Here is a 16,891-nt window from a genome sequence, read left to right as displayed (position 1 = left end):
TCTGGTTTTTTGGTATTCTTCTGGACTTATGCTGGCACTGCAAACTAGCCATGACTGAGCAGTCCTGCAGATGGACTTGTTTGCCTTGATGGACCTGAGCAATTAACTTATTTCTGTAGCAAATCTATGACAAGGTAATTCAGATATATTACTGAGGGTTGAAGTGAGAACTCACTGTACCTTTGCTGATCCTTTTGATAATTATAATTGGATAAGGCTAGCCATTTTTATACCTAGGATTTTTGTGTCAACCACTTTCAGTGATCTAATTATGCATTCTATTACAGTTTCTAAAGCGTTAGCAATTTTAATGCCAGTTTAAAATACTTTTCAATTATCAGGAAGTGTATTTTCTAAAACTTTGAAGGTGTATTTTCTAAAACTTTAGAGATATAAGGAACCTAGTATTTTTAAATCATGCAGCTAGGCAAGCCTTTTAGACAACAAGTTTCCCACAGATCTAGGTTTTTCTTTCTGATGCCACATGTCAAATGGTAAAACTTCTATCCTAAATATCTGCCAGGGCAGCTAAAACTTTTTGAAGTATATCTCTGAAAAAGTAAATGATAAATGTCATCACCCCAAAATCTAAAATGAGGAGCAATTTTTTGAATTTCACAGAAAGACTTAGAAGAAAAATATGGCCAGGATTAAAAGCCACTAACATTCTGCATACTTCAGAGGGCAACCTTTGGGAAAGCTTTCGTCAGAGGAATACCATGAGGTTTTTTGTGCTGAAGAATTTTATCCACCAGTAAACCTGGTTCATTGGGATATTAAAATAGAGTGGCTTCTCTGAAGCTCTGTGGGTCCAACAAGGCAGCAACTGAACAAACACGTCCAGTTTTGAGTTCAAATAGACTAGACCTGATCAGTAACTGCAACTGCAGACAAAATTCTGTTCATCTCCCATTTGGAGCATGATCAATGCACACAACTTTCAGGACATTTAGCTGATAAAAATATGTGTGAATTTTGAACTTTTAAATATCAAAATCTTAGACAGATTTGTGCATATACAGCAATGGTAGGTTTCCAAAGAAAAGAGCATTCCTTTGGAATCTCGGGCATCTTCCAAACCACAAAATTCCTATTGTTGTTCAAGAAAAAGGCTAACATTTTTTTAAGGTGGGTAAGCAAACTTCTTTGTCATATGCAGAAATGGCTTCAACACAGGAAGTTAGCAAAAAATTTCAGCTTAAGTGGCTGTCAGCAAAACTGTGCCTCCTTCCTCTATTCAGTGAGGCACATGGAACAGTATGTGTGTCTCAATGTGTCCAAACTGTCAGACAACTACTTTTCTTGTAGATGATGTTGCAGGTAAGCATGACAACAACTCACTCACTGGCAGAGCACAAGTCAGTGAGAACAGTGCCAAGACTACACTTACCTGTTAGATAATGTGTTGCTGTCTGCATGGTAAGGTTTTCTCTTAGCTGACCGCGAAGGGGAACTTCCACAGCGATCCAAGAGTCTTTGGGTTTGAAATGAAGGATGGTTCAAACATTGTTCTGTCAAATATCTATCTGCTGGATCTAACTTCAGTAAGTTCTTTGAAAAACAAATCCCAAAGTTTAAAATGTTAGTATCTGTATTTGCATCAGCAAAAAATGTAATAAAATATAGAACATTATTGGGATGAGTTTCTGGGATTAGATAGAACTGCTACAAAAATTTCATGGTGCATTAAACTACATATGAAACAAAATAAACAATTACAAATCCTATATTCTACTTAAGAGATGAAAGGTCTCAGCCTTGCTAATTATGAGATATATATGCTATATATATATATACATACAGTTGATGATAGTAAAAATAAGCTTAAAATAAAAAGATAATTAAAATTTTAAAAATATGTTTTATGTATATATCTATACACATTTAAAATATACGTATTTTAAAAAGATTTTTCAGGATATACCTTACAACGTTGTTTTGAATTAAAAATATTAAATTTACCAGTAAAAAAATACTACAGGGAAACAGGCTTTACAAACAAACAGAATAAGCACATGAGAACATTTTTATACAAAAATAAACAGTATTTTAAAGTTAGTATTTTAAAAAATATACAGATGTAAGAGTTCTGGTTTCAGCTTCTGAGGTTCATTTCAAGTCCACCCATATTTTTACAGAGTTCTCTTAACTGTTTACAATGCGCTCACAATTACATTTGCTTTACAATTCTATTATATCTGTTGTGATTCTAAACAAGACACTTTTTGACATGTAGAAAATATTTAATCACAAAATTGAAAACAGTAGCTTGGGTATCATGGTAGAGTTGAAAAGGTTTCTTGCAGGAACAGAGCAATACAAAACTTACCTTGGAATATTCAAACATGCATGACTTGTCAGCAAAGTTAAAAGTTTGACTGGCTATTAAGTAAAAAGAATAGCTATTTTTAAAGAGTTATAGATGTTTAACAGAGAAGAACTCTATGTGTATATATGCATGTGCATACACACACAATGTATTTCTGTAGTATTAATGCAGTATTCAGGCACTCGATCGCAAACTGGTTTTCCCTTCACAGGATCCCTGCACTTCAAAATGGAAAACGCTCAGAAAAAAAAGCAAGTGACAAACTACATTTCTATGCAGTTTGGTCACACAGTAAGCATTATCTTCCTTTCCCAAGTTCACAAACTGTGTACTGAATGGTTAAATACTTCTTTCCCCTTTTTTTCTGGTGCTCATCACTACAGTGGCTCAAAACACAAGAAGGCCACATGTGAATTCTACATTCCTCCTCAGAAAAGAGGATGTCCAGAGGTTTCCTTTCAGGGCCTATGCACTAACTTACACAGCCTGGACAAGAAGCAAGAAGAACTGGGGTTCAAAGGGAATCCCAAGGCTGTGAACCTGCTCGGAATTGAAGAGAAATAGTGGGACAAGGCTCACGGCTGAGGCACAGTCACTGATGGTCACAACTGTTTTCAGAAGGAAGGGGGTGGTGAGGGAGAAGACTAACACTCCATACTGTGATGTTATGGTGGGAGTTTGCTACCAACCATGTATTGAAGAGCATGAAGAAGATGGAGAGGACAACTCTGTACAAAACCAAGCAAAAGTTCACGGGTTGGACTCGAAGATCTCAGAAGTCTTTTCCAATCTAATTGATTCAGTGAAAAGTCTCCTGATCAACTATCCAACTATTCAACTATCCAGACATCCAGACTGCATCCATGTTTCAGGAGGTTTCTAGACCATGTTGGTGGCAATATCCTAGTGCAGCTGCTTGAGGGGCAAATTAGCCGAGGACAGGACTTCAGTCTACTTGAGCTACTGCTCACCAACAGTAAAGTACTGGTGACAAATCTGATCAGAGAAGACACTCTAATTACAGTTAGGACTGAAATGAAAGGTAGGAAGCTAAACATCAGAGATAGGACCCAGGACTTCAGGGGAGCAAACTGCAGTTTCTATAAGGAATTACTGGGCAGAATCTCCTGAAAAACTGACATCAGTGGAAAGGTGTACAGGAGAGTAACTTGATTTTTACAAAAAATTTATTGAGTGTGCAGGAAAAGCACCCTATTGCAGATGACCACAAAATTTTTTATAGGTTCAGTCTGGCTGAACAGGATGTTTCTGAATGAACTAAAATGCAGAACAGGAGAATAGAGTCAAGGACAGGATACAAAGGAGGCTTTAAAAGCAGTGTGTTAGAACAAAAGTTAGGCCACCTCGGAAAGCCAAAGTCCAGCTGGAGTTAAGGCAAGTGCAGAACATCAAGGGTAAAAAGAAGGAGTTCTACAAGTATTCCAGTAGAAAACAGAAGCTCAGGGAAAATTCATGTCTGGTGTTGAATGGGAGAGACAAGTGAATGACAGATGACATGAAAAAGACGGAAGCATCTTTTTTTACCAAGTCATCACATGCAAAATCAGTTCCCAACTCCCTAATGCATGCTTGCAAACCAGCATGATTTGTGAAGGAGAGCAGAGGACCAGAGCAACAAAGCAATGAGGTCAAAGAGATGCCTCTTCATTAATCTAGTCCAGAAAGGCTCTCTAAATAGATATATTAATAACTGACTCCTTTAGCTGGCATAAGTTGAAGTGTGGGTTATTCAGTAATCTAGTAATCATACCTGAGGTCCCTGGAAGGCAGATAATGAGGAACTCAAGTGTGGACACGTGTCAGAGTGCCCATTTTCTGCAGAAGAGACAGGCATACAACGAAGTCTCTACAGCATTTATAGCATGCAGCTTAACCACAAGTCTCCTTTGTTCTCTTCTTGTAGTTTGCTCATTGTTTAACAAGGTTCCAACTCCTGAATTAAGTAATGTAGGTCAAACACAAAATATCTCTTCTGCAGAATTCCTGACCTTTCTCACCTCGCAGGGAGAAACACGGACAGAAAAGCTGAAAAGAATGAAATTATTTGGAAACCTGCATTTTCCTAAAATTCAAGTGCTTCATTTCACAACTTTGTGGCTTTCAAATCAAGTCAAAAGAACCTAAATGACATTGATAAAATGAGGGTAAAATTGAAATAATTAATCTTGAAATTGGCATTTTGCAATATATGCTACCAGAGTTTGACCTGCAGCTAACTATGAAGCCAGAAAAAAAAGTTTCTGTGAATTAGAAAATAGAGGAGAAAGTATAACACTAAAATGAGCAACTATATGCACCAAGGTATCTAATTTTGCAGACTCCATGAAACCAAGACAAAAGCTATGCTGACTCTCTTCATAAGGCAGGGAGATTTAATACAAGTGATTTGAACTGGTTGTGTGGATGAAAAGAGTAAATTTGGTGATTTCTGCTGGCTATACAGCAGTATAACAATACTGCTAAAAGCAAGTAAACACCCTAGTATATCTCAAAGCTGATCTCTGTTTTCCAAGACAACTGGTGCAGTTGGTCTTGGGACCATAAAATTAATTTAGAGTTGATTAGCCATATCCACACTTCCTATTTGTCCCATATTGCCTTTACCTCTTAAGTGGTGTTGTGATTCTAAACCAAATTTTTGACACTATGACCTTTTTTTTTTTTTTTTTTCAGTTTACTGGGAAGAAATAATGTGAGGGTTGTACAGCAGCTTACCATGGTAATGTTTTTATAGTACAGTAGTAAAGACAACAATACATGTTTCATACCAGTAATACAGCAAAAATGCATAGCACAGCGCTTTACGATGTTTGGTCATTTTTGGGGGAACTAGCTTCTCCTGATTCCATATAAGATAATATCTTAGGACCATATCCTAGTTGGGCCATGCTAACTTCTTCCAAATCAGGGCTGAAGAGTAACCTAACATTACACACTGTATAGAGGTGAGTGACAGGAAGCAGATTAAGGGTTTGGGTAAAAACCCCAAACTGGGTTTGTGTCAACTTTGACAACTGTTCACATCCTCATGCTTACCCAACAACGAATGAACAACTCAGATTGGCCTAATACTCTGTGGATTTATCTAAATAAACAGTGGGTTGAGAGTTTCTACTCCATTATTACCATGGCAGCCGGTGCATCTGAATGTATGTTGGTATGAACACGCAGTGCTGCAAAGGATGGAGATGCTTTTGTCTGGATTATGTATGGTTTATCAAATCAGTCACATTTGAACAGACCCTCCCAGCATTTGCAAGGGATATTTTCCTGATTCCTGGAAAATACCAGATCTTACTAGAAACTACAAACAATGGTGATACCAAAATATCACAAAAGAAAGTTCATGGGTACTTTTAAGATATATTATATTAGAAAACAAAGGTCAAAAGCCACTTAACATCTTTTCCTACATATTACAGACAAAATAAAAGACATTTTCCTACCTTCATTAGGTCAAGCAATACACCACTTAAAATTCCCAAGTATCTTCTCTCTAAAGACTGTGGATGATTGACTGCTGGAAACTGTAAAAAATACAGGGTAAATATACTGATAATATAAACAAGATATAAACAAAAAAGAAGTTTCAAAAATAGAAACTACACAGTAAATCAAGGCATATAATTAATGGGAAACAAGCACTGAAAAAGTTAGGGGTTTATGAAACATCATAAAATGCTGTAATGAAACAAGTAACTGTTGATGTAGGGTAAGCATCTAGTCAGCCAAAGAAAGTATTCTTGATTATTAGGGCAGCCAAGAAACCTCCTCAAGTGAGAAGTAATCAACTTAGATTTTTTGTGGCATTATGATTGACAAGAGGTAGGAGGTTTAAAATAGATTCAGAACTAACATAAGTAACCTATATTTAAAAGAAAAAAAAAGAAGATTAAAAATAGCTTTGAAAGAATTTGAGAGTGCAAATACAGTACTAGTTAAATACCAAAGATTAACAAACAATTCCAAAATGTTTTTAGTGAAAAATGCTGAAACCTCAAAGGTTTAAGGTTCAGGATTACTGCTGTGGTCATGCTGCAGTAAGATCTGGGAAGACCATGAGAAGTGCACACTACTGGGGTCACCCATTATTTGTACTAGCATTACTTTTCATAAATTACCTTACATGAACTTCAAAGGAAACTGAAAGAACATCAGTTTGAATGTGTTTGTTCCTAAATAGTCTCTGTATTTTCCTTTTTACTTCACTTTATTTTTAAGAGGTTTACTAATAATTGGGAATCTTTTTAAGTCCAAGTCTGCTATGTTGATCTCACATAGTAACTTAGGTAAACTAAGGCTTCCATGTTTCTTCCAGTTTTTACATGAACCAAATGGCAAAATGTTCTTGTCTTCATGTAGAATGACAATCACAGAGATTTTATATCTAGAATGATCAGGGAAACATGAAAATGCGTTGAAGTCGTTCAAGGCAATAGTCAATATTCACTGGAATTGTTCAGATTCTTCATATAACTTTTTTATGGAATAATATTTACAGCCCTACATTGTCACTCACATTTTCCACAGAGGCATGAGCCTACTGGTACTTTCTGATCCCATATTATTTTATTTCCTTGGGCCTTCAACATACCATGGGTGTTTGCCTCCTCAAAAGAATTGAAGAGATATCACTAAATACTCTCTAAACCTCAAGAGAAAGGAAAACCATGTTTTTTGTGAGTGTATACGGATATATATGTATATATGGAGGATATGGGCAGGAAGAAAGGACAGAAAGTTCACAAATGTGCATCTGTATACATGTGCATGTGGTGCTGGAGTGTTTGCATTTGACTTTTTTTAATCTTGTGTTACAATATGCTAGTACTCACAGTTACAGGAATGTAGAAATTCACTAGCTCTAAGCATATGGATAAAAAATTCCTCATCATGGGCTAGTTTCCATCTTGTGAATACCCAGCACCAGATCCAGCTTGTAAATAGTAACTGGTTTGATCACAGCATACCTTCTATCTGCTATGCAACAGAAAATCTTTCACTACTAAGTTATGCTACAGTCAGAAAAAATGTACTTTTAAGGTTGTCTTATAACATGGCACAATTTTTCCCATGAATTAACTAATAAGTATCATATTTCAAACCAATATTTTTGTTGCATTTTTGAAGTTAAAGCCATTATTCAGACTTTATTTCAGTATTCAAAAACTGCTCTCTGTGAGAGGCCATATGTCACTGTCATCATCACTTGCAGCCTGACTTTACAAAGAGGCTAAGAAGGCAGCAATATGTTTGAGGCCAAGTATTGCTTTCCTGATAAGGGGTTATAAGTTTTTTAAACAGAAAACCCCATCCAGCCCACTGTTCCAAAAAGGTTGAAATACAAATAGGACCTTGCAAGAAATGCTTGTCTAATAATTTTTTTTTTTAAATCCTCGACTGAAGGTCTACAAACTCAACAAAAACTCTTCAGAATTAGTTATCCTTGTACCTAAAATAATTACCTTAACAACTTAAGCCAATTATTTCCTATCATCCTCAGCTAAACCAAATTTAAGGCAACTTCTAATATGTTTTAACACTAGTAGATCCCCACTCACTCCCTTTCACATTCTCACATTTTCTCTGTTTCAGAGTAAAACTCAAATGTTGAGTCTTCAGGTCTCCTGAAACCTTTGTATGTCTCTTTGTATGACTTACACTAATGATTTCAGAACATTTATCACAATTATAAACTCACCTTTCCAAACAACTTTTATTAATAAAAAATGACAACCAAAACTGGATACAAGGAAACATGAGTACAATCACTGACCAAGTATTGCTAAAAATAGCAGAGCTATTACTTATTTATTGATTCTGGTATTTCTCCATATTACACATCCCAACTTCAGTAGATTCTTCATACTAATGAGCTTCTGTCATTACATTATATGGGCAAACCCCTGAAAAGAACAATGCTGTCAGTAGGAATAGCTTTTTTACTTAATGTGGCCTTCATCAACTCCCCAGGAATATAAGTCAAAAGGTAGAAAGCTCTTCTGCCATGATATTAACATCTATAGCTCAGATTTTTCCAATGGAGTAGCCTGAAGACAGCAGTCATCAGTTTTCCATAATTTGACCTGACAGAGCTTTGCCACTAAACTTTACCATGTAAACCTGTCAGGGCAACGTTAAACTGGATATGAGAGGTAAATTTCATGACAAACATGTCAAAGAAATGAGAGAAAAATCTTAAATCAACTTTTAACAGGAAAACAAGCATATTTATAAAACTCAATATACTGGTGTCATCAGAATTTTATTTTGACTTATGAATGCCTTACGATCTGTATATCCCATAATGGCCAGTCTTTGTGAACGAAGAACCGGGGAAGGTCTTTCCACCTTCCAGCCTGCGCATTGGATTTTTTAGGTGAGACACAGTGTGCGCGGAACTGAGCCCACCCTTTAATCCCGAGGTTCATCTGCCGGGGCCAAGCGAGCTTGGACGGTGGCAGCGAGGTCCTCAGGACGTAGATGGATTGCCTTACAGGGCTAACGAGCTCCATCTGCCCGGGGAGTGTCCTGACCGGGAATCGAACCCAGGCCTCGGCGTTGACAGCACCGCGCCTTAACCACTTGACCACCAGGGGCTCCCATACTTATAGAGAAATAGATGCAATAGATAATGAACAGCGTAAATGAAAAGAACCTTCACAGCAGCAACAACAACAATACGGTAAATATTGCACGAGTAAACAAAAAAAGCAAGAAAAAAGAACAAAGCTTTCCCTTACCCGCAGGCCATGGAAGCGTGGGTTGCTATAGAAGAGCTTCATCTGCTCAGCTGGCAGCGGGCCCAGCACCTTCTGAATGGTAAAGAGCTGGTCAATCTCACTCTCACCAGGAAACAAGGGCTGCCCGTCACTCAGCTCTCCCAGGATACAGCCTACAGACCACATATCCACAGCCTTTCCATAAGGGGCTCTGTAAAGTGAATGTACAATGTTTTTCACCCATTGACATTGAATTCTTACTGAGCTGTTTCAATTTATTGGCCATATTTCCCAAGGCCCACTTCCTTAAAACACAGGAAAACAAAGTCTGATATTAAAGAAACTACCTCACATACCAAGCTCTCTGTTTCTTCCCTGGATTTCCTGATGTCTCTATCGCTGCTTGAAAAGGCAGGAGAGGAATTTTCAAGTGCCCCCAGGGATCTGATTCTTTGTGAAAAATCTTACGTACAAGAGTAATCTTTTTGATTGCGAAGCAGTTACCACTCCCAGCTAAACTACTTCTAACTTCCCTTTTCTCCAGGGCCAATTCCTGTGCTCTGTTCCTTCATTACATTTCTTTTTCCACTGTGCTTAGATGGGTAGGCATATTGGGTCTGGCCACTGGGAGAACAGAAATGATAAGAAATATCTGTTCCACCATTCACACAGTGAAATTTTAATTAGAAAGAAAACTGAATTCTTCTGAAAACCATTCCTTAAAAAACACAAGCAAGGAAGCAATGACAGCAGAAAGTAAATAATTCCTGCTTTGGAGCAAAGCCATGGGTGGGGTTATGGGGAAAACTCCTTTTCTGTACACCAGAGTGTTATTTAATTGTAAAAAAATTTTTTAAACATCTGAATTACTCCAAGAATCTCTTTTGGATGTTTTGAATGAATGACTGGAGAATTCTTTTCACGTCAAAGAAAAAGCATATAAAAATAATAAAGGCTGGAACAAAGACTGAACAGAAAACATATTTCACTGAGTCTCTTCTTTTTGAAACTTGTAATCCAATAACTCAACCTCTGTTTCAAGAGATTTAAGTTACAGCTGGCTTGCCTATTTCCGGAATAAGACAGCACCAGGAGCCGCAGGTGACAAATCCTATCCTAAATCTGTCCTCTTCACTCCTTCCTTATGTTGATGATTACAGATGTTGAGAGAAAGAACATGCTCAAACTACAGAAAAAATATCTGACTTTTCCCCACTGATTACTCAGATTTACTTAGCTTGTGGGACGAACACTTGGGCAGAGGAACCTGTAAACCCTTGATTTAATTAGGTGAAGGTGAGAAGGCAATTGTAGCTGGACTACAGCCCGAGAGAGACTACAGGCCCACTGAGATGACTAGTGCAGGAATCTATGGTAACTGGGAAAGCTGAAGCAGGATAGGACACCAAAATTTAAAAAACTGCTTGCCTTTGAGAATCTGACATGAGACATCACAACCAAAGTTTGTCCTGTTGGAATTGACTTCTGACAGGGAACCACCACTGGCTACCTGTGGACTGACTCAGTTTTTGACCTTTCTAGGATGCTGCTAGTCCAACCCACCCATTAGGTCAGAGTGCCAAGGAAGGCCTCGTTTTTTCCCTCACTGCAAAAGGCAACACAAGTGAGAATGGACTCCAAAGCCAAGAATCTGCTCTTTAAGATGCTATGTGCCTGTATTAGAAAAGTGAGGCTCTGTGAGCAAAAGTTTGTGAGATTGCAGTTAAAAATCCTGCCCTTTTATTATGACAGAAAATCAAGCACATCTTTGTTTACAACTCCCTTTTAATATGCAGTTTCCTCCACTGAAATGTGAAATGGGGAAAAGGCTGCTGTAGGCTGGGGTATTGGAGAACAAGCTAGGGTTCCAACTGAGGAATGGGCTAAAACTCCTTCGAGGTATGGACCATTACCCTTCCTTGCTCTCAGGAATAAAAAAAGCTGGATCACAGTTAGGAACTTTTCACTGTTTACTCTGTAGTCAAACAGAAACAAAACAGAAAATACCCATTTCTTAAGGCAGTGTAAACTGCAGTGTTATTGTTTGGAAAGGCATGCTCAAGAATCCTGCTGGCTGCCAGGATCAGTCTCATCAGATCACAAGAGAAAAAAAAAAATGCAAAAGTCATATGGCTGGATTAATGAAATAACGCCTATAGGACAGACAGACCATAAATCAGAAGTATTATAGTCTACGCCTGCACATACTACATTCTTCAAAACATGTTTGCATCTAGTAATTTAGTATGTTTTAAAATCTACTGGCTTTTAGCAATATTTTGTCACCAAAGAGTACAGAGTACTCCACCAGTAGCTAGTTACCTGAGGCTCTCCAAAGTGAGTAGATTTTAGATGTTCTGTGAATAATTAGGTAGCAATTTCTTTCCTCCCCTGAAATTTAAGTCTGGAACCTTAATGCTAAACAGAAACCACTCTGGGACACATTTTAAAATATATTTAATAAGCCTGAGAAGAATTTTAATTTTAGATGCTTATAAAGATTTGGTAAATGCAAGGAAAGGGGGAATGGGAAAGATCAGTCCCTGGGAAATAGAACAGGTTTGCCAAGAAATAAGCATCACTTTTTGCCAGAAAAACTTGGTATTAAAAATATACACCAGCAAAGCTGAAGCATTAAATACACAAATCCCCTCACTTTCTCTACCAGTTAATCAAACAGATTTAGTCAACTACAAACAGACACGATTCCTGCTAAATTTCCTTTGGTAACAAAACAGTTTTGAAAATTGCAGGTCAGACTGATACTATATCTGTCAAACTTTTCATGTCTTTCCTCCTAAATCCTCATAACTACGAGAGAGAGAGAGCAAAATATTATGTACCTTAAAAGGCCACAATTGATGCTTTCAAGTCTTTTTTTATACATACACATGCACTTTGCTGGAAGCTTAACTGTTTTCTCCAAGATATGAAAAATTGAGCTTTGAGGTTTTTAATGGCAACTTTAACATAGTATTCTGCACATAAGAATGCAACTGCCTAACAACTTGATTAAGATTAGTACAGCTCTGGGAATACTGGGATGACTTTGTTGACAGAATAATTATTACTTAATGCCTTACCCGTTCAAAAAACATCTAGTTCAGCGTTAATCAAAGCTTCCAACAAAAACTTGTTGCCCAGCAGCATGAAACATTGTGTTTAAAGATTCTTAGGAGTGACCAATACTTTCTTGATTCATTCTGTGGCTTCCAATTCCTTATTTTAAGAATATGGGTATATAAATACCTATCACTATACATTGGAATTGTATTCTATGAAAGCATTCATGTAAGTTAGATTAATGCCCTGTTGAACTCGATAGTAATGGGAAGATCACATATAGTAGATCTCCAGTTATTTTTTTACTCTTCCTTTGTCCTTTTGGGTCCTATGAATTTGCTCATTTATTACCTGAAAATCTGTTTTATCTTGCAGGGTAACGATACACTCATTTTACAGATTAATAAAGGAGTAAAACTAAATTGTCTGGCTGAGGCTACTCACGTAGCTACTACTTTTGCAGGCAATACAATGCTAACTTCTCAGTGCTTTATTGAAATGATTCTTACAGCCTCCTTCAATAAATTCTTCCTGACTAGTAAAAAGCTAGCACCAGCCTTTTGAGTGACTTCAGCAGTGCTGGCAAAGTGTAACTGGGAATGAAAACCAAATCATAGAATCCCAGAATGGTTTGGGTAAGAGAGGACCTTTGAAGATCATCTCATTCCAACACCCCCGACATGGGCAGGGACACCTTCCACTAGACCAGGTTGCTCCAAGCCCCAATCAACCTGGTCTTGAAGCCTTCCAGGGATGGGGCATCCACAGCTTCTTTGGGCAACCTGTTCCAGGGCCTTATCACCTTCTGAGCAAAAAAAGTCTTCCTAAAACACTCTTTACCCAAAAGATGAAGATAACTACAAGTGTCACATTGTGAAAGCTGCACTGCCGTTGCCATGTGGTGTCCACTATAAGACTGATGAAACATTTCAGGCTACAGGACAACCATGGAAGCCTTTTCTGAAGGAAATGGGGGAGGGGGTGTAGGAAATGGAAGTACATCTGTTTGAATTCAGCTTAATATTTTAATCAGTTAAACACTGCTCAGCTCAAGTCAGGTCATACTGACTTACTGAAAATGAACAAAAATTAATGAAAATCTAGAGGCCTCTTGAAATCTTGCCTGTAAATAAACCACAGTTCTCCACAGCTGAAGCTTACAAAAAGTGCTTGAAAAACTGTAAAGAATCAGTCAAAATTTATCATGGCAGTTCTACAAACTGTACTTACCCAAGCAAGAGTTCAGGTGAGCGGTACCATCTGGTAGCCACGTATTCTGTATAGTTAGCATTGCTGCCTTCAGAGAGGTTACGAGCAAAGCCTGTCAGAGAAACAGTACGAAATATCATCTCCCATTTTAAATACAATATGCACATCACTACTGATTTTGGTAGTAAAAAGTCACATCTATTTATATAGAAGCAAACTGTTTACAACTCTTGCTGCAAAATGATCTCTCTAACAAGTGTTTGTCTACTGAAATGCAAGCTTTTATTGATGCAGCAGTGAAAGTCAGCACGTCTGCTTTAATGACGACCTTACTTGTGTACTTCCTCACTAGTCTGTGGGGTTTTGCTATTATTTTTGGTGATTTATATAATCCAAACAGATAGACAAAAGCTACCTGTCATTATGCCATGTAAATTATTGAACTGTTACCTCTACTGAGATACTTGGAGAAGAGGATTCATAACATTAGAAACAACACACATGCGGGTGGAGTAGACTCCTCTGTTCATTGATTCTCTTTACTAGTCTCACTACATTCAATTTTTTAAACTTGTCAAAAAATTATGTATTATTCTTATTTAAGGACACTTCCCCCGGACCTGGCAAAGAAAAGAGTCATCTCCTCAAAATTATAAAATGCAGGAATGTACCAAAGATCAACAAAACTGTTTATATCTGCATTTGGCTCACTCCACACATTTTGGCTTCCCACCTGCTTTAGCACCATAATCACAGCAATTCTTCATGAATTAGGATCAGAAAGCAAGTCCAAATTAAACTCTTTCTCCACATCCTTTTGTTAATAATAAAAAAAAAATTAGGAAGTTATATTTATGTGCAATTGTACCAAAACTTCACTACTGTCCAAAGGCATAACGATTATCACCACTAGCTGAGAGAAGAGTACTGAATATATATATATATAGACACACACACAGAGGAAAATACAGATGTAGGAATAATTTAGACTTTTGTTTTCATTCTCCTCCATTTATAAAATGTCAGCCAAACACCACAGTAATTTTGTTACTGTATTGTTCATGCAGAAGTAGCCTAGGGCAGATTTTTGTCACTGTTTTCAAAAGGTATCAAGGTTCCTACTGTTTTCAAACAAATAATTAACAACAAGGCGAGATAAGACTGACAGATCTCAGCAGCAAGATTTCACATGTGTAGACTCCTTACTAGAGCTGAAGACAAACTTTTGGGACTGAAATGCAGAAACAGCATTTCAAAATGCTTTATTATGGGGATATGGCATTAAAACCCAGTCAAAATTCACTTCATTGAGATCACTATAAGTCTTTCCATTATAGCATGAGCAATGAAGAAAGCATAAAATTCCAAAGTGTCACAGAAGTACAATGTACAACCTTATTTTCTGAATCAATTAGTGCTACTTAAATGCAATAGTCATTTTCTGTTACGAGTTCTTTTGCAGAAGCTGCCAAAATTGCCTTTCCCAAACAACTATACTTGTAAAGTTCTAATTTTTTTTTTTAAAGTGTTCTGAAAGTGTATCTTGTTTGGCAGTTTAGTGTGAAGAAGCCCAGTTCCACTCACCCCTGTGGAACACCAATTTACTCCAAGTTGAAGTAACAATTTGGATGCAGATTATTATTACTATTAGTGATTATAGAAAACAAATATAAATTTGTTAATTACACAGTTTACAGCTGTTACTTTTTGCAATATACCTTTAAGTTCAAGAGTTAATAAACTAAAAGGCATGTATGATGAGGAACCAATAGTTCAAAGTTGTTTCAAAATAATATTCAAATATTCATTTCTCTTCCCATAAAGTCTAATGAACCTTACTGATGCTGCTCGAGAAAAGCTGGGAAGGAATTTTTTATTACTTGCAACATGGGGATTGAGTAAATTTGGAAACATTACTATATTTAGAACTGCATAGGCAGCCCTGTTTCTGTTTCAAATTACATGAGCTAGCTGATTAATCTTGCCAGTGAAAAATCTTCATTCACGTGTTTAAACAACAGAGAGAAGATAACCAGGAGCTACTCAGAAGAAATGGGACAGCCAAAATGTGGGAAGCCCCAGACTGAAGGGAGGAGGGGGAAGAAAGAGAAAAAAGTGTCACATGATAAAAGTAAACATGTGCTAATGTAACACATGAGCTTGGCAGCACATGAGCACTTGTGCACAGGAAGAATCAACAGGTCAAGGCTGCATCCTCCTCCCTACGGGGCAGTCTATTGGAACTTGGTCACAGTCAGGAGCTAACATAGTCTGAAAAATCAGCCCCAAGCTTTACAGGCTGGATGCAGCATGGATTTGATGTGGCAAGACAGAAAGTAAAATTATCATAATGGACTTCAGTGTTATCTCTATATTGTTGGGTGATATAAGAAACCATTTTATAGATTCAATACTGCTCTGACTCTATGACACAGTGCAGAATGATGATGGACAGACCTAACAACTCAGGAAAGCATATTACCTTTCTAAAGGAACAATTACTTTTTTTTTTTTTGGTTATGATGGGAGTTTGCTTATTGTTCCTTTCTCCAAATTGTGCCGAGATATATAAAAGTAAGAGAAGGAAACAAGGGAGAAGATTAGACCAAACTCTAACTGGTGAGAAGGAATAGATTAGAAGATGAGGACAGAAGGCAATTTGGGTGAGAGTGACTATGGAAACAATAGCATTTCTAAATGCATCATGATGCAAAAAGAAATAACAAGCAAAATCAGAAATTTCAAGAAAGGACTTGAAACAACTCAGAACATGGTAGGAGAGATGACAAGGAAAAATGTATAAGGAAGAAAGGAGGAGATTGTCAGTTTCTTACAGAGAAATAAGGCACATTTCAGTTAGACATAAGGTAAAGCATTCTAATGTTAATGACATGTAAGTACTTTAAGAGATGCCTAAGAACACTAGGGAACCTCCATTATTCAGAATTTTAAGAATAAGCTAAGCAAACACCTGTCAAGAATGACAAAGACATTCTTAATCCTTTCTCTGAGTAGGTGGAAGAACTAGAGGATTTCTTGAGGTCTTTTCCAGTCCTGTGTTTCATGATTTCTATGCTTACACATCATACTGAGATTAAGAGATTGCTAAAACAAGTAATTTTGAAGCCCTGGTGTTGAAACAGCAAACACACCAGTCAGAAAACCGAAGTACTCCCAACAGTCAGATGCATCTGCTGTAGTCGGCACTTCGTACTGTTCCCTTCTTCCACTTCTACTGGCAGAAATGACACCCACACAACATGTGTCCGGGTAAGCACAACATTCAATCGCAATTTTATCTAGCACGCTATGTACAGAACACATGGCACAAGGATTAAGAAGAACTATCTCGTTAAAGATTTATGAACTTTTCTATTCAAACTGTTTTTCTCCACTGGGCTATTGGAAATGGATGCATAGTCCTTTTCTTTACATTTGTAATCACATGAGGAAAGTGACAGTGTATGCGACAAGTACCTGTGTTCCAAAATATGAGTTAAGTTAGGTAGTCAGACAGCATGTGTTAAATCATGTTAAAATGCAAATT

The 16,891-nt window shown here is 37.3% G+C and overlaps 1 protein-coding gene across 2 annotated transcripts in view; it reads right to left on the bottom strand.

Moving 5' to 3' along the window:
- Positions 1-16,891, bottom strand: part of CDKL5 (cyclin dependent kinase like 5) — a 129,150-nt gene that overhangs the window by 28,480 nt on the left and 83,779 nt on the right. For both annotated transcript variants that reach the window (XM_027903597.1, XM_027903598.1), the window contains exons 8-11: positions 13,366-13,456; positions 9,094-9,283; positions 5,797-5,877; positions 1,391-1,551 (exon numbers count right to left, since the gene is read on the bottom strand). In XM_027903597.1, coding sequence (XP_027759398.1) covers positions 1,391-1,551; positions 5,797-5,877; positions 9,094-9,283; positions 13,366-13,456 — 523 coding nt within the window. The remainder of the gene's footprint in view (positions 1-1,390; positions 1,552-5,796; positions 5,878-9,093; positions 9,284-13,365; positions 13,457-16,891) is intronic.

The sequence above is a fragment of the Empidonax traillii genome, unplaced genomic scaffold (genome assembly GCF_003031625.1).
Source record: "Empidonax traillii isolate 1590-97213 ecotype Southwest subspecies unplaced genomic scaffold, ASM303162v1 scaffold985:size400688, whole genome shotgun sequence".
In the NCBI taxonomy this organism is placed as follows: Eukaryota; Metazoa; Chordata; class Aves; order Passeriformes; family Tyrannidae; genus Empidonax; species Empidonax traillii.
Note: the sequence above shows the minus strand (reverse complement) of the source record. Positions and strands in the feature narration are given on the sequence as shown.